At 39.6% G+C, this 21,150-nt stretch overlaps 1 protein-coding gene across 1 annotated transcript; it reads left to right on the top strand.

Moving 5' to 3' along the window:
* The first annotated feature begins 9,735 nt into the window (after window positions 1-9,735).
* On the top strand, window positions 9,736-13,684 carry ASP1 (aspartate aminotransferase 1). The gene is made up of 10 exons (XM_086783094.1): window positions 9,736-10,053; window positions 11,245-11,330; window positions 11,488-11,694; window positions 11,811-11,916; window positions 12,084-12,188; window positions 12,349-12,521; window positions 12,651-12,810; window positions 12,886-12,981; window positions 13,066-13,160; window positions 13,277-13,684. Exons 1-10 carry the CDS (start codon window positions 9,817-9,819, stop codon window positions 13,344-13,346), a joined length of 1,335 nt encoding a protein of 444 aa, XP_086639220.1. The 5' UTR covers window positions 9,736-9,816; the 3' UTR covers window positions 13,347-13,684.
* Window positions 13,685-21,150: the final 7,466 nt, after the last annotated feature.

Below are 21,150 nucleotides of genomic sequence, written 5' to 3'. Positions count from 1 at the left end.
AAAGCATTGGGTATAGAGACGTTGACCTTGTTTATGTCAGCACACAGGATCAAGTTACTGACATCTTCACCAAAGCATTGGGTACAGAGAAGCTCCGTAGATTCAGGGCTTCGCTTGGTGTACATGAGATGGAGTTGAGCTTGAGGGGGAGTGTTGAGATATCGAGCTCATCTAGTGAGGCAGTGGACACTGATGACCCGCCTGGGGGATAGGCCCCACACTTACACCACTCGCATGGTTGGTGAGATCATGGGTGATATGCGGCCAGTGGGATGACAGGCTGTGTGACAGCCATTCTAGAGACTTGCATAGTTATAACGCCAGCTCATTTAGTTGGGTTCACACTATAGAGAACCCTAGTATGTATTTGGTTGAGTACCTTTTCAGATTGTGTGTACTCTTATCTTTGTATATGGTGTGTTGAGTGTTGTGTGAAGAAGAAGAAGATTTTCAGTCTCTCACCTTGTGTGTTTTCTTTTAGGGTTTTGTGAGTGTGTGTGTGCTTGCAAGAGCTTAAGCTCTCTTCTCCCCTGCATCTTTTCAAAAGCCACTAAGCGAGGACAGGTAACCAAGGTAGATGGTACCATTGAGCAAGTCCTCATCTTCGAAGATCTGATCCGTGACACCTTGCAGCTACCACCACTTGGTGGCTTTGAGGTAGATCAGCTACTCTTCAACATGAACCAAGGCCCCAATGAGCGTGGCTTTGAGGTAGATCAGCTACTCTTCAACATGAACCAAGGCCCCAATGAGCGTGGCATGATGTTGTACTACCACTGCCTCAGATGTCTACTAGCATACATGCATGGTACATTTGAAGACATGGTAGATACAACATTTTGGACTTCACATTCTGCATTCAAAAGAACCCTAAAAAAGCTTCAATCCCGTCAGAACTTTTATTGCCATGAGTTCGGCGACCAAGTCTTTCGACCTCGGTAACAGGTTCTGGGGACAGAATCTACATCAAGTAGGGGGGATGCTAATCCCATCCTGGATTAACAAGTATTCTTCTCTATTTGAGAACATTAATAAGTGTCATGCAAAGGCACTATAAAAGTTGTAGCATTATGAGACACAGGCCACCCAATGCCTTAGTTAGTAAGTTTTGGGCGCCAAAGTGTGAATAAGGGCTAGTTGTATATAAGTCATTTTCTCATAAATGGACACAATCCCCCTTTGTGCTATAAGAGCTTGTGCCTTGTCTTGACGGAGAGTGTGAGAGTGTACTCTAGTACATGTGCCTTCTCTATGCTTGTATGCTTGTGTAGAGGAGTGAAAGAGAGAGATTGCCTTGTGTGGTGGTGTGACCGACTCTACGATGACAACGTGAAGGTGAAGCTTGGAGGATTGGAGCTTCTTGAAGTGAGATTGGAGACCTCAAGGGACACGAGCTCGAAGCATTGGTAAGTTCCCTACGATGGTTGTGATCTATTGCTTCTTCCAAAGGTGAATTCTTAAAGTTCCTTCTTGGGAGGTGTGGTAGCCTATAACACTAGAAGGGTTGGGACTGTTTTCAAGTGGTTTACGTAATCTTATTCTACTCTCCAAGGGCTACGTCTAGAGCCCTCAAGTGCTCCATTCCGACACCGTTTGCATCTCTAACCGGCAAGACTCATCGCAAGGCAAAAAGTGGGCCCAATCAAAAACAACAAGTTAAATTTGAGATTTGAGCATGTGGGTGCGTAGTAAATGCCATTATCTTCTCGACAAACTAAAAATCTCTTAATTTCGACACGGTTGACTTGGTCAAATGGTAATAGTTGATTGGTCAAAGGGGTCAAAACAAAGGAATGCTATTGGTTAAACTTGATCAAAGTGTTGACATGAATGCGTAAGGCTTGCTTTAAGCATTCCATCAAGCTAAAGATCCTCAAAATTGGATTTCGTTTGATCAAGATTTGGTCACTTTTGGTTTGTGATTGACTTTTCAAAAAAAAAAGTCAAAACAGAGAATAGTACAAGGTTCACAAAGTCAAAGGCAACTACATAGGTGACTAGAGTATTAAATCACCTCTCTATAGAGCCCAAGAACATTCAAATTGAAGTTCGGGAGCCTTTCCAAAAGTCGTTTGACATTTAAGATGATGCCGAAGACCAAACCCACCAAAGGAATCTACAAGGAAGCTCTTGAGCACGAAGTGGGCACATTGGCAAGGCAAGATGCCCAAGGAGCAATGCAAGAAGAAATAAATGGCAATGCCAATGAAGGGATGCATTAAGAGTCATATGTCCCACAAATGCCTGAAGATGGCAGGGACATGAACATGAACAGCATGATGTACTTCATGCAAAGCATGCATGATAGGATGGACCAAAGATTTCAGTTCATGGTGGACAAGTTTGATTCTATGAGCAAAGAGTTGCATGATGGACTCTTAGGTTTAAGGCAAGATGCGGATAAAGGCAAAGAAGCTTATGGTGGACCTATGTTGCATCCATATGCACCAAACGCCTTTCAACCAATGGGGCCACAAGCTTATGGACCTTTTGTGGGAGCTTCACATGCAAATGCATCGCATACTCCTCAAGCTAGTATGCCCATGGCAATAGAAATCATGGGTCTATTTTAGGAAAGGATAACTTGTCTCTGTCATTGATGCATCAAGGTGGAACAAGTATGCCGGGAATGCTTATGCATGGTCCTATAATGAATGGAGTCTTCTCAATGCAAGGGAGAAGTTTGGACAAAGGCAAAGACATAGTTTGGAAGAACCAAGGGTGAATGAAAATTGGAATCCTTCTCATATGAGTGCTTCTCACTTCAATGAAATTGGAGGTCTTCACTTCAATGAGATGGGAGGTCATCACTTCAATGAGATGGGTCATCATTCCACTGAGATGGAATCTAGTCATGGTAGACCACATCACTTCAATGAGTTTGGGGGCAACCATGTTAGACCATTTGAGCATAGACCTCATGATCGTCATCGAGGTGGTGATGAAGATGAGTTTAAGGGAGTGAAGGACAAGATACCATTTACTAAGCTCAAAGGTGAAGGCTCAACCAAAGAGGAGTTCAAAGAATGGATTGAAAAAATGGAGCTTTACTTTGAGCTTAGCTCTCGTAATGATAGGGCAAAGGTATTGTTTGCTACTTTGCATCTAGAGGGCTATTCCCATGCGTGGTGGTGACACTCAAATGCTCATGTCTATTTGATCACTACTTGGGGGTATTTCAAGAATGAGATGAGGAGAACCTTTGTTTCAACCCTTAATAGATCAAGGATGGTGGAGAAATGGGATAATCTCACTCAAATGGGCAATGTTAAGGATTAGGTGCACAACTTCATGAAGTTCTCTCTTCATTTGAAAGGCTTGAGTGAGGAGTAAAAATTGAGGAAGTTCATCAAAGGGCTACAAAATAATATTAAGGTTGATGTGGATGCTCAAAGACCCGGAACCATCAAGGAGGCCATGCTTCTTGTGAAGATTTATGAGGTAAAGTATACGCATGGAAACGGAACAAGGCATGAGTTTAGGGCTGATTTTGGCACTTTAACTATGGGCAAGACTTCAAATGATGTTGCAGCTCACACGGATCTTCCTAGATTCCCAATCGTTTATGGAAGAGGCGAGAGATAAAATTTTAGATTTGGTAACTCTCTTCCTAGACCTTCAAATGTTGATGGGGGGAAGCAAATTGATGTCAAAGCGTCTAACTAGAGCAAGGTTATTGGTGAAGACCACATTAATAACTTGAAGAACAAAGGCTTGTGTTTCAAGTGTGGTGACAAATGGAACAAGGATCATTGGAAGATTTGAAAAGCCAAGAAGATGTCCTTAAACATGATTCTCACCATACGTTGCCATGAAGACACAAAAGAGGAAGATTATGAGGATTTCTTTGAAGATGCCAACAATGAAGTTGAAGATGTAATGAATGGTAGTGGATTTCCTTTTGATTCAGGTGGATCAAAGAGGAGTGAAGCAAAAGATGTAAAAAATGGAAGTGAATTTCCTTTTGATCCAAGTAGATCAAATAAGAGTGAAGTTGCTTATGTGTGTTCATCATGACAAGGATAATATGGCTACCTTATACAATATCTCAAGTGGTGCATATGCTGGTTGCAAAGGTGCAAGTATATTAAGGTTGAAGGCATGCATAAACGGTTGAAGGCATGCATATATCAAGGTTGAAGGCATGCATAAACGGAATGGGTGGCACATGTTTTGGTTGATAGTGGGAGCACACATAGCAAAGATGGATTGCAAATTGGTATGCAAAGATGTGAGTTTGATGCTCACAAATGAGCTTCTTATGAACGAGGAGGACATGATTGAGTATATGCCAAAAACAATTTCGGGTACAAGAGAAAGAGTTCTTCGTCGCAAAAACCAAAAATTAGTGGATTATTAAGTCAAATGACAAACACCACCTAAGGAAGAAGATTCTTGGAAACCCGCTTCTACATTAGAAGGGTTTGAAGGATTGTTGGATGCATTTTGGAAGTCCAACAAGGGTCAAGAACAGTGAATTAGCTTACTGGAAATTTATGTAAATTCAATGTGGATAGCCTTATATCCTTTGGTTTTGGATGCATAGTGTTTGGAAGATACACAAGGCTCTTATGCCATTTATGGGGTAGATGTTATGGCTTGTTTTGAAAGCTTTTTGGGTAGTTTACATGCAATTTTGGCTTCACATACATGGTGTGAGCATGAGCTTGAAGTTTAACATGAGTCCATTATCATATACTCCATCCATGTGGATTGTGGTTGTATATATCAATGGTTTTGAGGACGAAACCTCTTGGGTGGGGATGGTTTGTAACAAAGTGTGGTCTCATATAAACAAAAGGTAAATGGACCTTGCCCATGGACAACATTAATGATAGTGTGAAAGGGGTGGTCATGTATATGTATCAAAATAAGCCATTATGGAGGCTAATCACTTGAATATGAAAAAATACCCTTTCTTCTCTCCAAACCTAGGCTAATCTTCCTAATCTATGCTAATCCAAGGTTAATCTAGATTAATCTAAGGCTAATCTAGATGTTGCTTTCTTTCACTAAGTGTCTCAAACCATAAAGGCACATCCCACACACACACACATAAGATGGTGTAAGATAGAAGACATAAATGTGTTTGGTGTAACTACATAACATCAATCTGATATCCTTTACCGCCAGATTAACTCCACATATCACTTCTTCATAATGGAAGTTTGGGATGGAGTGCCCAGTTCCCTCTAAAACTTAAATTTTGATATAAAATTTCTTTATCTTAAAATATATTTTAATTTAAATTTTTACTTGATCTATGTTGTGAAAAATATTTAGATTATGTGTGCTAAAGTGTACAAGACTGGTGAAATGAAAAGTGAGTAACATGTTAAAGAAATTGTTCTTAATGATCAAGTTATTCTTCAAATCTTCTCGTAGAGGTTTGAAATGGTCTTGAATCAAATTTAAATTGTTTAGAGGTCTTAAGATAGATGTCTATACTTGAATTCAAAAATTATAATTTCTTTTAGATTGTTTATAATTCTTGAATTATTAATCTATTGACATACTTATCATAATAAAATGTAAATGTTTCTTTAGTTAATCAATTCGACTAACTAAAGCTTAAGCTTGGAACTGTGGGTTGCTAAGGTTTACTATCTAAGTCTTTATGATCTAGAAATGATATAACAAAAGTAGCTTGGAACTGTGGGTTGCTAAGGTTTACTATCAAAGTCTTTATGATCTCGAAATGATAACAAAAGTAGAAACAAATATAAATTGTTTGTAGAAAGATTTGAGGACATACTTGCACCGTTTAATAATGTATCGATGATGTTACCCTCTTGCTTGAGATATTTGCCATCAGTTGTGTATGTAGAAAAGAACTTGTTCTCCCCTTTTGTTAGACAACTTTTAGCATAATGTCCCTTTTGACGACATTTGTAACATGTAGGCACACGTTTCTTGGACTTTTTATTGCTAGTCTCACGTCATGCGTGTCTCTTTTCTTAGATTTGTTAACTTTTCTTATTTGATTCTTATTACTTTTGCTTAATTGTTTTAAAGCTTTCTTCTGAAATTTCCTCTTGAAGTTCTTGTTCTTTATATAAGAACGCACGAAGAGCGTCGATTTGTTCTTGCATTGTGGGATGTTGTGGTAAATCTTCCATAACTTGTTCTTTTGTTTTAAACTTAAAAAAATAATTTGAATTCAAGCTTTGAAGAATGTGTCCTCATATACTTGGCCGTTGCTCTAATACCACTGAAACATGAATCTTTCTCCAAGTATTTAAGTAGCTTATAATTCAAATAAACAAGGGTGTACACATTAAATTAACACACCATAGCATAGCATAAGAAGAAAAAAATATTTATCATCAACACAAAAACAAGATCATTGGGTGCAATCTCCCCCAGATGTGTGTGGCTCCTTCTCCCACACGCACGATATTTATGTCATATTCATATTTTTGGCCCTTGAAGCCAATAATAGTAACTTTTTCACTTTTAGACTTTTGCTTTATATATAAATAAGTTTCCAAGGTTTACACATGACAAAACCTTTGCCCAATAATCAATATAAATGGGCCTATACATATACAACTACTTATGCACGCACGTGCATAAAATAATCTTGTGTACATACGCACATAAAATAACCTTGTGCACATACACATATTAAATCTAGCCACATGATAGGCTACAAATGATCAATAAAATGCACATATATTAAATCTAGCCACATGATAGGCTACAAATGATCAATAAAATGCTAATATAAAAATAGCATGATTAGCACATGATCTTTGTCTTCACACCACCACTGAGTCCACCATTCATACGATACCTTAATTGGTACCCTCGTATAGTGGGACACCACAATTGGTAACTTCGCACATCCTCACTACCTATACCCAATAGACATAATCTAGATGTTAGTTAAACAATCAGTTGAACACAACAATCAATCCCAACGCTGTCATGAGAAATAGACAACCATAATATCAAATCACATGTACCCACTAGCACAGCTTAATCGTATTTGTGTTTGTAAGGGATTGCGATGGGAGACATGTCCACTTGTCAATGGCACTAAAATAGAAGTCCAACAAAATTGCATAATAGATTTGCAAGGTCTTGTGAACCATGGGAAAACGTCTCTAAGAGCCTCATTGCATAGAGCGCTGGACCACCTTGATAATGGGTGACATACTTGCTATAGTAGGTTGAGCAAGGAATTACTAGTACTGGAGGAATGCAAAATTAGTTTTACCTTGGGCCACTTGTAGGCAGTAGGAAACACATAAGCTTGGAGAGAAGTATGCTAACACCGCCCACGGGTGCGCAGTTGAGTTGGTAGAACGGTTGAGTTCCAGCGAGAGGACTGGGTTCAATGCCGTCAGGGCTACGTGATGTGGGTATGTGTGTGTGTGTTCGAATATATATTGATCTCCCTCACACCGAAGTATGCTAACACCTCCATGTGTTCATGCACTAGTACATGCATTGGCATACGGGCCCGCATGTGCCGTGAGGGATCGCGTGGAGGAGCGCCTTTTTTTGTAGGCCAACTTGCTAGCTATCTATACAGGATTAACCACAACCCCACCTCCCTCCACGTGGGCAAAGGAGGTGGGACTATTTCAAAATAACCACTCCTCCTGCAAGCAAGCGTGAAGAGGAGCCAAATCTCACATCTTCCAATGCAATTTTGAATTTGAATCTAAGAAGATCTCATCTCACATCTTTCAATTAAATCTTTGTATACATGCTTACATACCTATAGATACACACACTTATATATATTATGTATGTATGTGTATCTATAGGTATGTAAGCATGTATATATAAATAGTGTGCATGTGCATGTGTGTGTGTGAGAGAGAGAGAGAGAGAGAGAGAGAGAGAGAGAGAGAGATTACATGTAAGATGCATTTATTTGAGAGTGAGCACAACTCACCACTCATCCCTACCATTAAAATTTAATTAATTAAAATTATAGATATGTCTGTAAATCTATTTAAGTATGTGTGTGTGTGTGTGTGTGTGTGAGAGAGAGAGAGAGAGAGAGAGTTTCTATGTGAGAGAGTGTGCGTGAAGAGAGAGAGAGAGAGAGTGTGTGTGTGTGTGTGTGTGTGCATGAGAGAGGGAGAGAGAGAGAGAGAGTTTCTATGTGAGAGAGTGTGCGTGAAGAGAGAGAGAGAGAGAGTGTGTGTGTGTGTGTGTGTGTGCATGAGAGAGGGAGAGAGAGGCTAAGAATTTCTATGTAGGAGATAGTTTGTGTGGGAAGAGATAGTATGTGTTTTCATTAGTGTATGTGCGGTGTGTACATGTGTGTGTGTGTGTGTGTGTGAGAGAGAGAGAGCGAGAGAGACGACAGATAATTTCTACGTAGGAGATAGTTTCTGTGGGAGGAGAGAGTGCGCGTTTAGATTAGTGTATGTGCGGTGTGTACATGTGTGTGTGTGTGTGTGAGAGAGAGAGAGAGAGAGAGAGAGAGTATATGCATGCATGTGCGTACATCTACATCTATGTGTAGAATGTGTGAGAGAGAGAGAGTGAGATGGGGCAGACCTGGAGAGAGAGTGAGAGAGGTGTAATGAGGGAGGGTGAAAAGAGAGAGAAAGAGAGTGAGAGATAGAGAATAAAAAGTATCTTTTAATAAAATATAAATTAAATAGAAAACATATATGTATATGTGTGTATACATGTGTGTGTGTTTCTATTTAATTTAATAAAATATAAATTAAATAGAAAACATATATGTATATGTGTGTATACATGTGTGTGTGTGTGTGTGTGTGTGTGTGTTTCTATTTACATTTATATATACACATACATATGTATATATATATATATATGTTTGTGTGTGTGTGTGTGTGTGTGTGTTTAGATGTGTGTATGATATATCTATCTATATATTTAAAAGTGACCACAACTTATCACTCATCTTCGCACATTAAAATTTAATCAAAATTAATTAAATTATGTCGATGTTTGTATTTATATTTTTAAATACATGTATATATGTATAAGTATATATGTCTATGTATCTAAAACATAATATTGTATGTACTATATATTTACATATGTGTATGTGTGCGTGAGAGAGAGAGAGAGAGAGAGAGAGAGAGAGTGTGTGTGTAAGTGAGAGAGAGAGAGAGCGCTTCTATGTGTGGGAGAGTGTAAGAAGAGAGAGGAAGTGTGTGCATGTGTGTGTGTGTGTGAGAGAGAGAGAGAGAGAGAGAGAGAGAGAGAACAGGTGTGTATATGTGTGTGCATGTGAGAGAGAGAGAGAGAGAGCACGTGTGTATATGTGTGTGCATGTGAGAGAGAGAGAGAGAGAGAGAGAGAGAGAGAGAGAGAGAGAGTTTCAACATTTGAGAGTGTGTGTACGTCACAGAGAGAGGGAGAGGCCATGTGTGTGTGTGTGTGAGAGAGAGAGAGAGAGAGAGATGGTTGTAGAGAGGAAAAAGTTTTTTTCTGGAACCTTGGTCGGCAGCAGCAACGCGCGGGTGTAATACTAGTAGTTTTTATGTAGAAAGAAATGTTGATAATATTATTTTTTCTTGTTGCCTAAAGTGTGGGAAAGTGGGTAGGTTCTACAGCCCGGGCGAAAAGTGTAGCGGCCCAATCGCAGGTGTGAAAACGGCCTCAAGTGAGGTTGGTGTGGGAACCGATGGAGGACGGACGGCTCAGACGATGCCGACGATCCAGGCAAAACGTCTCGTTTAGGCATCTGGAGTAGGTGAGAAAACGGCCGTTTACACACGGACTTCGTCGACGGGGCACGCACGGCATCGAGTTTTTGCCATTGCCATTACTGCTGCCTTTCCTCTTCGGTATTGCTCTCGAAGCTCTGTGGCTATGGCGTACCGATCTCGGTTGGCGTTTCTGCTGTCTTCTTCTGCGCGGCGGCTGGCGCCCGGCGCATCCTCTTTCGCCTTTGATGGATGCGGCCTTGGCTGCAACGGTGCCGGCAGACGTTTGATGTCGTCCGGCAGCTGGTGGAGCTCCGTTCAGCCCGCCCCCCGCGACCCCATCCTCGGCGTCACCTCCGCCTACCTCGCAGACACTCACCCTTCCAAGATCAACGTGGGCGTGGTACGTGTTACTCTCCTCCGTTCTCCTTTTGATTTTGCTGCTTGCGCTTCGATTCATTGTCGGTTTCTGTCTCCGACAGTGATTGTGCCTTCCTGCGGGCACACCGCGCTTCGGTATTTGTAGAAAATTGAACGGAGATTTCCTCCGCTTTTGTGCTGTAGATTCCGACTGCCTTTTGATGTTAAGCGAGCGATTCTGACAGCCTTCGGCAGCGTTGTTGTACTGAGAACGTTTCAGTGAACGGATTCGGCAACGTTTCTAGTTTTGCACAGCGAGATTATGTTTCGCATCGCACATTTTTGTTGCTGCAAATGAGTGTGCCTTTTGTCCGGTCTGTAATGTTTGCTAATTACTGCGCATATTTGGCTTAGTTTGAGTAGGAATCCTTAAACCTTGAATTGCTTGCTTTGTGTGGCTCAACCTTTTAGCCGCTTTGTACATCGTGAAGAAATTCTTTACTTTGCATTTCATTTTATTTTCTCCATTGAGCGCCCAGAGTGCCATCAATCTCATGGGGACCGCATGAACTACAATTTTGCAGGCTTAGTATTTCTTCAATAAATTACGCTATATTTGCTTGTAATTAGTTCATATTTTGTGCACATTGATGCATTTTTTTAAAATAATTTTTTGTCTCCTCCACTAAATTGGCTGTGTTTACTCTTGATTTGATCATGACAGTCAACAGGATAAATCCTTTAGGCTAGCATCACTCAGGAAGCTCATTTTTTTGCATTCATAGCCACATCAAAATTTTCCCTCCAAAACATGCCTCTTTGCAGACAAGTTTCAAAGCATACAAGCATTACATGATTGGTCTAGTTTTTCTTTTTGAATACATAAAACTTTCCTGATTACCTCGTAGTTGTTAGTGATGGGTTTATGGAGTCCTAGGGCTTGTCCCACAAATTTTGTCATGTGGCGTGGTTTTGCCTACTGCTACAATTCTTGTAATGCAGTAGGCTCATGTGGATTTGATTTTTTTTTTCCCAGCTTCCCTCACTAATGTCTTGTTTCATCATGTATATCTTTTTGGTTTTTTTTTAAATACAGTAAACACATTTATCACACTTTGTTGAGATTTTTCATTTAAGTTTTTTACAGACCTGATTGTAAAATGTTTGTCTCACTGTACATCAGGTTTCATTCTTGTGTAGAATCTCACTGTTATTCAATAATATTTTTCACTAGGGTGCTTATCGCAATGATGAAGGCAAACCAGTGGTGCTTGAATGTGTCAGGCAGGCAGAAGTCCGCATAGGAGGACGGGAACTCATGTAAGGGTTGCATTGTGTGTAGGCTTGTTTGTGAAGACACTTAATACAATTATTGAAATTGTCTTTGTGATAAGGCTGTTGACACTTTAATATTCTTCAAAGTATTGTAAAGCTATGAAGATTGAAGAAAGCTAATTTTTTTAATAAAAATCTACAGGGAGTACTTGCCAATGGGTGGAAGTGCAAAATATTGTGAGCTAGCTGTGGGGCTTGCTTATGGTGAGGACGCACAAGTTCTGAAGGACAAAAGAGTTGCATCTGTTCAGGCGCTCTCTGGTACAGGTGCTGTCCGTCTTTTTGCAGACTTTATCAAAAGGTTTCGACCGGAATCCGAGGCTTACCTGCCAGCCCCAACATGGTCCAAGTAAGTCCAACCTTCTCTCTCTCTCTCTCTCTCTCTCTCTCTCTCTCTCTCTCTCTCAGGTTGTCTTTCCAGTTAGTTCTTATGGGAACATTTGGTTTTGAATTTATTGTTTCCAGTCATCACAACATCTTCAGAGATGCAAATGTGAATCAGCATACTTACAGATATTACTTAGCCAGCACACGAGGGTTAGACTTTGAAGGGTTGAAGGAGGACTTGAGGGTAAGCTTGTGTAGTGTTAGGCTGTATGTATGTAATGGTTCATGATGTGCTTTATTTACTTTACTGTTTCTCTGTAATTGTCCATTTCAGTCATAAGGTAGTGAAACAGTTTACTTGATTTTGCAACATTTTTGAAGAAGTCGTCATTCTTTTGTCTATGATTGCAGAAAGCTCCCAATAGATCTGTCATTCTGTTACATGCGTGTGCTCATAATCCAACTGGAGTGGATCCTACACCTGAACAGTGGAAGGAACTTTCTCAACTTTTCAAGGTGATAGTGGTTGTATTTATAAAGCTCTTTTATCTGAAAATGCGTCAAGTCACCTTAAGTGATCTCTAATGTGATTTTAGCTCTTTGCTGTGTTGTGCCTAGCAAAGTGCTCATGAATGCTAAGATTATTCTGTTCTGATAGTGTGTCTTTTGGGTGTAGGAGAAAGAACATTTTCCACTCTTTGACATGGCTTATCAAGGATTTGCAAGCGGTGACACACAGAGGGACAACCAAGCAATTAGGATCTTTTTAGAGGATGGCCATCAGCTAGCCTGTGCACAATCTTTTGCAAAGAGCATGGGCCTATATGGGCAAAGAATTGGGTGCATAAGGTAAGGTTGTGTCTGTGCTAATATATCACATGTTGGGCTATACAAGTAAAGAGCAGTTCTTATCTGGATGATGTGTGATTTTATCAAATTTTTTGTTAGTTGACTAACAAATTTTTTTTGGCAAACCAGTGTTGTGTGCGATGATGCTACCCAGGCAACTGCAGTGAAAAGTCAGTTGGAGTACATTGCTCGACCCATGTATAGCAGTCCTCCTGTGCACGGTTCTCTTCTAGTAACAACCATCTTGTCTGACCAAGATTTGAAGACTCTTTGGTTCAAGGAAGTCAAGGTGACAAAGCATTATTATCGCTCTGTTACCTGTGTGGAGTCTTGAGCTTGATCTAATGTAATGATTTTCCTACAGGGTATGGCAGATCGCATCATTGGCATGAGGACTGCCTTACGAAAGAATCTAGAAGATTTGGGATCCAAACACAGCTGGGAGCATGTCACTAACCAGGTCACTTTTTTAGCTAGTGGTACAAATCTTGGGGTTTTGTAGTAGGGTCTCCTGTAGATTCTAAACTAGTTTGTTACTGGTCAGATCGGGATGTTTTGCTATAGTGGCCTCACCCCGGAGCAAGTAGATCGCATGACACAGGAATTTCACATATACATGACTAGGAACGGGCGTATCAGGTATCATATTTTAAAATTCAGTTTTCTTTACAATTTGGCAGTGGGGTTGCAGTTGCTTAATAGTACATAATATAGTGGCTCTTACATATCCATGCATACTACTGCTTTGTGAGCAGCATGGCAGGTGTCACATCGGGCAATGTGAAATATTTGGCAAATGCAATTCATGAGGTCTCCAAGGCATAGGAATGGGCAAAGTAGTGACACAACTTTTTTGCAAGTTTTCTCCGGGAGTCGGACCCCCCACATTGGGATTTTTCACAGCCTGCGTAGACAATTTTGAGAGACTTAAGAATAAAGTTCAAGGATAGTTGTCACAGTTTTGATGTGGCTTTAGGAAATTGATTACTTATTGCCATCATTTTTTAGAAGCTGCTCAGTGCCTTGATGCACAGTTTTGTTCTAAATAAAGGCTCAGATGCCCAAACAGTATCCAATAAAAGGGGTTGGTGGACATTTTTGTTTTGTTTATGTAAGTTTTCATGCTCATTTTTGGTATGCTTTGATGGCCAAACGTTTATGCTCCACGAATGGCTTCCATTCCATATGTGCATTGCTTAACTTAGAATGTTAGGCCTTCGATTTACTTTTTGATTTTTTGGGACTCATGCAAGCATACGTTACAGGGTTGGGTAGAGAAGATTTTGATAGTTAGATATGAGTGGCAACTGATCAATCTTTCGCACTATTGTGTAACTGCCATAGCTTGTTATGCGACTCAAACTATCGATGTTGGTAAACCCTCTCAAAACAAACATGATACCTTGCTTGGCTTTAAGACAGGCTCGAGTCTGGCTGAGAGGTAAGAATGCATGCACGTAAGAGCTGAGAGGTTAGTGAATGATGAGAATGTGTGCATATGAAATTTTTAGCAATTTATTCTTTATATTGACCTCCTTATCATGAGGTGTACAGATCCTAAGATATGTTGCCATGTGATCTTTTACAGTGTACTCCACTATTGATTTACTTTTGTTGTGTCTAATGTTGGGTGTTAAATGGATGTTTGTCATGACTGCGAATGTTCCATAAAAATGTGAGCAATGGCATATGTGCCCCATTGCGAATGCCTCCTTGAAAGAAAGGAGCTCACCCTCCTTGCCTATAGGAGGGGTTCAAGCCTTGGTCCAGGGTGTATGCTGCAAATGTCCGTTTGATTGGACGAGTTTGAACATTCTGTGTCAATAGGCATTAACATGGCTCTCCGGGATGGCATGAGGTAGTGGCAGAACTCTTGAGTCACTCAAGTTGTGTCAAGGCAGTTGGAGCAACATAGGCGTGTGCCTAAGTTGGGCCCTAGATGTTCATCCTTGAGTGCGTATTTTACTTGAATGAGAATTTGGAATTTAACGTTCCTGTTGGTGGACATACCACATCTTGTAGTTGGTGCTGGCTGTCACACGTGTATGCCACGTTGGTAATCTGCTGAAGATTTTCAGTGTGAAAATACTTGAGTTTGATAGATGTTTATGTGATTCATGTTGTGGTACTGCTTATATTAACGTGATCTTTTTTCTGAACATGGACATTGCATGGACTTGTTTGCACTGAATGCAGACTGTGGTATGTGAAAATCTCAAAGAGACGACTGGTTAATAGGGTAGAGATGCAGTGCTGTGGCACCATACTTTTTACTCCAAAAATTCTTTTGGAAACCTGGTGAATCTATGTTTTTTTCACATCTCTTGTTACCACAGGAATTTTTACAGTGGAAAATACGTGGGTTAGGGATTAAGGGCAGGAGTGAGCCAAAAGAGCTTGCGTTCGGAATCTAGTATTATACCCATCATTAACAATTCAAATTCTCACACCCCCAACTTCACAGTGTGATTTTAAATAAGAAAAGCAACATGAAGATATAAATATGAACAAATTGTTGAGGAGGCATCGTTATGGTGATCTCCCAACTTCCAATGACTAGCAGACAACATCATAGCCAGCAGAGTAATGTTTTATAAGGTCGCTATTGAGTATTCAAGATTGTGAGGCGTAACTATGTGAGATAAACAAGGCTACGAACCTGAGGACTAAGTAACAAGAGTCGTGACTATGAGAAGAACAAGGCTAAGAACCTCAGGACTCAGTACACATGGCAGATGTGATCTATGCTCACAATTGATCTGCTCACTTTGTGCTGTTGAATTTTATTAAACTCGGGAAGGTAAACTAGGGGTGGTAAAGTAGGAGAAATTAGTAAGCTAGGGAAATTGGTAAACTAGGCAATGGAGTCTATAACTTGGAAGGGTGAATTACTACATTAAGGATGTTAAATCAAGAAAATTACTAAACTGGGATAGTAAACTAAGGAAATATGTGCCTCTGTTCATGTTTTTAAGATTCAACTATTTAATAGAAAAGAGTGCTAGCAACAATGACTACTTGGTGAAATGGCTAGCTTGTTAGTTTTCATATTATGAGCCTAAATTACTCCGATGTTCACCAAAAAAGTTTATTTTTCATGCATTTTTAGGTCCTTTTTTTATGTTTAAGAAAGACTTTATAGTTAATGATTTTATTGCCAAAAAAGTTATCTAACTTATCCAATATCACTTTTGAGCTTTTGTTGAAGTCCAAATGATAAATTAGTGTGTCACACAACCTAAGGATTTTGGAGGAGATAATGTGAAATACTTATGTAGAAACTAGCGTCCAACTTGGTCCACCTCCCAGGCATCACACCTAAGGAATGCCCAGGTTGTAAGGGTACTTGTGGCTAAAGCTCTTCAACCAAGGAAGGCCCCACACATGCTTTTAGGAAAGGGTATCTCCATTTTGGCTCTTAGAACCTAGGCCCTCTTTGTTGTACTTTGCATGTGGGATTTCCATGAAGACAGGTGAATTAGTGGCATAGCCCATCATGTAGAAAGGGTGCTTGTAGCTTGGCTACCTCAAGATCTTGGTAACTACAAGCTTCAACAATGGGTCCTCCAAGCCCTTTTGCCACAAACTGAGCAGTAGAAGCTGAAAGTTTTCCTCCCTAGGGAATCTTGTAAGAGTTGCAAGACAAGGCCACCCAACTAAAAAATGCTGGTAGTATGCATCCAATCTCCTCACCAACTCTACATGTGTGCCGTGTCTTGAGTTTGTAGCCAGAATTCCATTGGGATCCTTGCTCCTTCAGTCCCTCCTCCACCTACACCTCCACCTACATAGTGAACTCAAGTGGAATCGCCATATTATGTTGATGAAATATGGACAAATCATTGAGGACTCTATAATAAGATCAATACCCTTAGAAACAATTTAGGATGAATCCAAAAACATAATCCAAAAACATCTTGTTGGTATAAACATTGGTACTAACTCAATTGGATAATTGTTGATATAAGCATCCCTTAACCATTTGTATAACTACCCCCATACCATTAATATATACCAATGAGTATATATAAGGATGGCTATATAGATGGTAGTTTAAAACAAAATTGGGCAAAATGCTTATATAGACACGCTCATTTAAAATGGGACAAGTTGTTAGAATAGTAGCTATCCCATTCTGCCCAATGTTTTATTTAAGAGACAAGAGTAGCAGCATACATTTTACAAATGAAAAAACAACACATAAGCTAAAAAGTTATGACATTATACTATATTGGGGCTCTTACAACATCAATAAGACAGGAGAAAAATTTCACGATGAATTCTCCTCCGGAACTTGCTTGAGAATATGAAGCATCGCTTGAAAAGCTATAATTAAAAAAAATGTGTAAATAAAGAGTCACATTAGTTTCTCCATTTCTCTAATAAGGAAAGAGCCTTAGGCAAGAGGCTCATGCATGACATCTTGCATTGCTAGCCTCTTGCAACCCTAAAACCTAAATCCTAAACCCTCCCATTCAAGTTGAAGAACACATGAGAATATGAAGCATCCCTTGAAAAGATACATTGGAAGAAAGTATAAATAAAGAGTCACATTAGCCTTTTCCTTTCTCTAATGAGTAAAGAGACTTATAGAACATGATCATGTATGCTGCCTTGCATTGCATAGCATCTTGTAATCCTAAACCCTAAACCCTCTTAAAATGTATAGGCTCTTACATAGGCTTATACATGACATCTTGCATTACATAGGCTTATGCATAAGCCCATTCCCATTAATTCTTGGTTGCAAGATGCTATACATAAGATGTCATGCATGTAGCCCTACACAAGAGACTATACAAATATAGGCCTATACAAGAGGCTTATGCATGACATATTGCATTGCGTATAGCTTCTTGCAACCAAGCATATAAGAGCATGGGCTTATACATAATATTATTCAAGAGTCTATGCAATGCAACATGTCATGTATAAGCCTAGGCAAGAGCTTACGCATTCCATATGCTTATGCAAAAGCCCATGCATGAGAGGCCCTTGCATATGCTTATACATAACATCTTACATTAACGTCATATTAGGGAATTTCACTAATTACAAAACTTCTTCCTTGAAATGTGCAATGAGGATGAATGGTGGGAGATGTCTTTTTGTTTGCATTTGGGCTCTTAAACACAAGGAAAATGTTGATTATGTCTATAATAGATGGTGATCATAAACATCGTTCATTACAATACATTATCATTGCCAATTATGGATCAAAATAATCTTATAGGTAGGACTCATTTATTTTAATATTTTTTTAGATGTCAAAAAGACATAAGTAATTAAAATAACCAAATATTAGTATTGTTCTAAAATTTAAAAAACAAAAAACATGACCATAGCTTCAACATCCATATCACAAAATAAACGAGAGAGCCACAAAAGCATCCACATTCATCCACCATATTGCAACCACATAAGCTCTCAAGTACCTATGTGCACATGTTTGGTGGAATTTTAATCCTTAGTGGAATTGTTTTCCCCTTGTTGACCCATGCAAACCAGAGAGCCACAAAAGCATCCACATTCATCCACCATATTGCAACCACATAAGCTCTCAAGTACCTATGTGCACATGTTTGGTGGAATTTTAATCCTTAGTGGAATTGTTTTCCCCTTTTTGACCCATGCAAATACAATCGAGCTCACGCCTTTTTGACCCATGCAAATACAATCGAGCTCATGCCTTCCTAAAGAATTGGATCTTTCCTATTGCACATCCAATATTTATTCCAACAATTTCTAAAATTTTGACACTTGATTGTCAAATGTGAAAAGAAGAGTAAATATGTTGTGAATTGATGCTTGTAGTACTCGTAATTATAATCATTTTTGGCTGATAGCCAAGGAAAAGAACCCGAGGGATTATCGTGTGAACATGTCCATGATATTTTATCTCAAAACGATATGTGTCTTACTGATCTGTCCATGAAATTTTATCTCAAAAAGATACTGATATGATCACTAAGTACCTTCGTGATATGTGGTGCTGTCACATTGGTGAAACACAGGAGCACCAAGGAGAGCTACACTGGAGCATGAGAGACACACTAGAGGAGGAGATGCAGGTTCTGATTATAGAATGAGTACAGTTGTAGGGAAGGATGAATGAGAAGGTGCACAGCTAGGCATTAAGCACTCGAGATTTGTGACTATACTTGGGATTGTTTGGGTCTATTTTGGGCTTAGGCCACCTTATATGGTGTGTTTGTTGCCTTGTTGTTGCCGCCACTCACTATTGCTATGATCTAGATGCCATGTATGCATTTTGCTACACACATGCCTGTTAAAATATAAGCCCAACATTGTCCCTTAGCCATATATCAAAAGGGGCATAGGATATGTACAAGCCTAAGGTTGTGTGTAACTCCCAATGACATAAGCAATGATGTCAATCCACTCATGTATCCAGTCATATGGGATGTATCTCTCAAGGCTATTTATGCTCCATGTAGTTGTTCATTTGAATAGGATCAATGATATGAATGTTATCAACTCTCTTTCATTCATGAATGGCTCATTCACTCTCCCGCCCTAAATCTAACATGGTATCAAGAGCAAAATCCTAGGAAAAATAGGGTGATATTCTCCCCCTTGAATAGTGGATCTCACCTTTTTTCACCAACCCCCTGCAAGTGGAGGACTCCCACCAGAGCGAATCCAGGTTGCTTTAGGGTGTGATTTCAACTAGAGAGTTTCTCATTAGGTCTAGGCGCACTGTTTTGTACATTCAATGCTGCCTGGCGTACGGGAACAGCAACCGCGGCATTAGCAGAATAGCAGGTCGGCGCATTGTTTTCCATAGCTTGCTGGTCGTACCGCAAATGCACTCTGTAGCGGCTCCCTCTACTGCCATTGCCTTAGGGCTTTTGAAGCCCTGTATCTGAAGGCCCTTCACCTCAGTCCTTAGCCCAAAAGGAGCTGCAACGCAGTTGCTACATCAAAAAAACCAAGTGGGATATGAAGCTTTCCATGAAAGCTCATTCCAAAACTTCATTTTAGTGTTTTTTAACACTAATAAAGTGTTAATTAAACACTTGCTTGGCCCTATTTAATCAAGAAAGATTATTTTATTTGAGGAAGCTCTTCTACATCAGCACACTTGAAGCACTCCATTAATCTTTCAAAAGCTTCATCAACACTTGAAGGGCTACATCAACACTCCAACTTCATCAACATTTGCAAGTGCTTCCATGAGCCTTTTTTTTGGGAGGTGAGAAGAACACAAAATAATTTCTTTCTTCATTCCTATGGCTTCCACTTTTGTTATGGCCTCTTATTCTAAATGCCCTGATAAGTGCATTGTGGAAAGAACAACCATCCACCTCACAAGTGCTGCTACAAAGACAAGAAGAAAGACAAGGCCAACCTTGTTGTTGAAGAAAGTCACTTTACAGAAGTGAAGAGTTTTTGTAAGGAAGATAAATCCTATGCATTGTAAAATGTTGTTCACTCTTGTTTTGGTTAAAGCCTTTTTATTGTTATGGGGACACTTGTTGTATGATGGACTTTGTCACAAATGTGGTCCAATCATTGTTGTGTACACCTATTTTTTCACACCTTGATGTTGTAGAGAAGAGAGCACACACCCTTAAAGGGGGGCCTCTATCTCATTGTTTCAAGGAGGGATGTTGTTAGGCAAAACCTATTGTTGAGTGTCAGTTGTCCATGTTTAGCTTAAGGAGGGTGTTAAAATATAAGCCCAACATTGTCCCTTAGCCATATATTAAAAGGGGCATAGGATATGTACAAGCCTACGGTTGTGTGTAGCTCCCAATGACATAAGCAATGATGTCAATCCACTCATGTATCCAATCATATGGGATGTATCTCTCAAGGCTATTTATGCCTCATGTAGTTGTTCATTTGAATAGGATCAATGATATGAATGTTATCAACTCTCTTTGATCATGAATGGCTCATTCACTCTCCCGCCCTAAATCTAACAATGCCTACTATGATGGGTTAATATGCTTAAGACTCCTTGTTGATAGATGACCTCTAGTATCCTCTTGCTATGGTGCATTTTTCTTTCCCACTAGCACTTGGCTCTAAGAGTATAACTCTTGGCCTACTTGGTTAAGGTAGACTTACTTTAACAAGATGATTTGATGCAGATGGTTGATCATTAATAAATCCTAAAGCACAGACATAAACCTTAAAACACAAACAAAACCCTAAAATGTAGAAATTAAAAAAATAACATGAACATATGAACCTTGTTGTGATACCATGTTGGCATTCACCGGATCAGAGAGAAAGGTATGGAGGGTGGGAGATATCCATAATGTGAGCGTGAAAAGAGACATGAGGATTCAAGGAAAGAGATGAAGTTTAAGCTATGACAATGGTGAGAGAGAGAGAGAGAGAGAGAGAGAGAGAGAGAGAGAGAGAGATGTTACACAACTCAAATGATTATAAGAATCACCCTAGTACATACTTTTATAGGCATCAAGCCTTATCTTTTGACCTAGACCTTAAGAAGGGATGTTTACACCAATGAACACTCTACTAGACTCAAAAAATATCCAATAGGTCCCTCTAGCAACCAACAAAGAAAGTTATGTGAACAAATACCGAATCTTGTTCTCTCTAATGCATAATTATCCAATTGCAGCATTAGGTT

Source organism: Cibotium barometz, chromosome 45 (assembly GCF_041138505.1).
Source record: "Cibotium barometz isolate CiBa-2024 chromosome 45, ASM4113850v1, whole genome shotgun sequence".
NCBI classification, from domain to species: Eukaryota; Viridiplantae; Streptophyta; class Polypodiopsida; order Cyatheales; family Cibotiaceae; genus Cibotium; species Cibotium barometz.
Note: the sequence above shows the minus strand (reverse complement) of the source record. Positions and strands in the feature narration are given on the sequence as shown.

What these genes read in the sequence shown, in the direction of transcription:
- ASP1 (XM_086783094.1), top strand. Translation starts at nt 9,817, where the DNA reads ATGGCGTACCGATCTCGGTTGGCGTTTCTGCTGTCTTCTTCTGCGCGG. An exon ending in CCAAGATCAACGTGGGCGTG is followed by an intron (nt 10,054 to 11,244) that starts GTACGTGTTACT and finishes ATTTTTCACTAG; the next exon opens with GGTGCTTATCGCAATGATGA. An exon ending in GGGAGCATGTCACTAACCAG is followed by an intron (nt 12,982 to 13,065) that starts GTCACTTTTTTA and finishes GTTACTGGTCAG; the next exon opens with ATCGGGATGTTTTGCTATAG.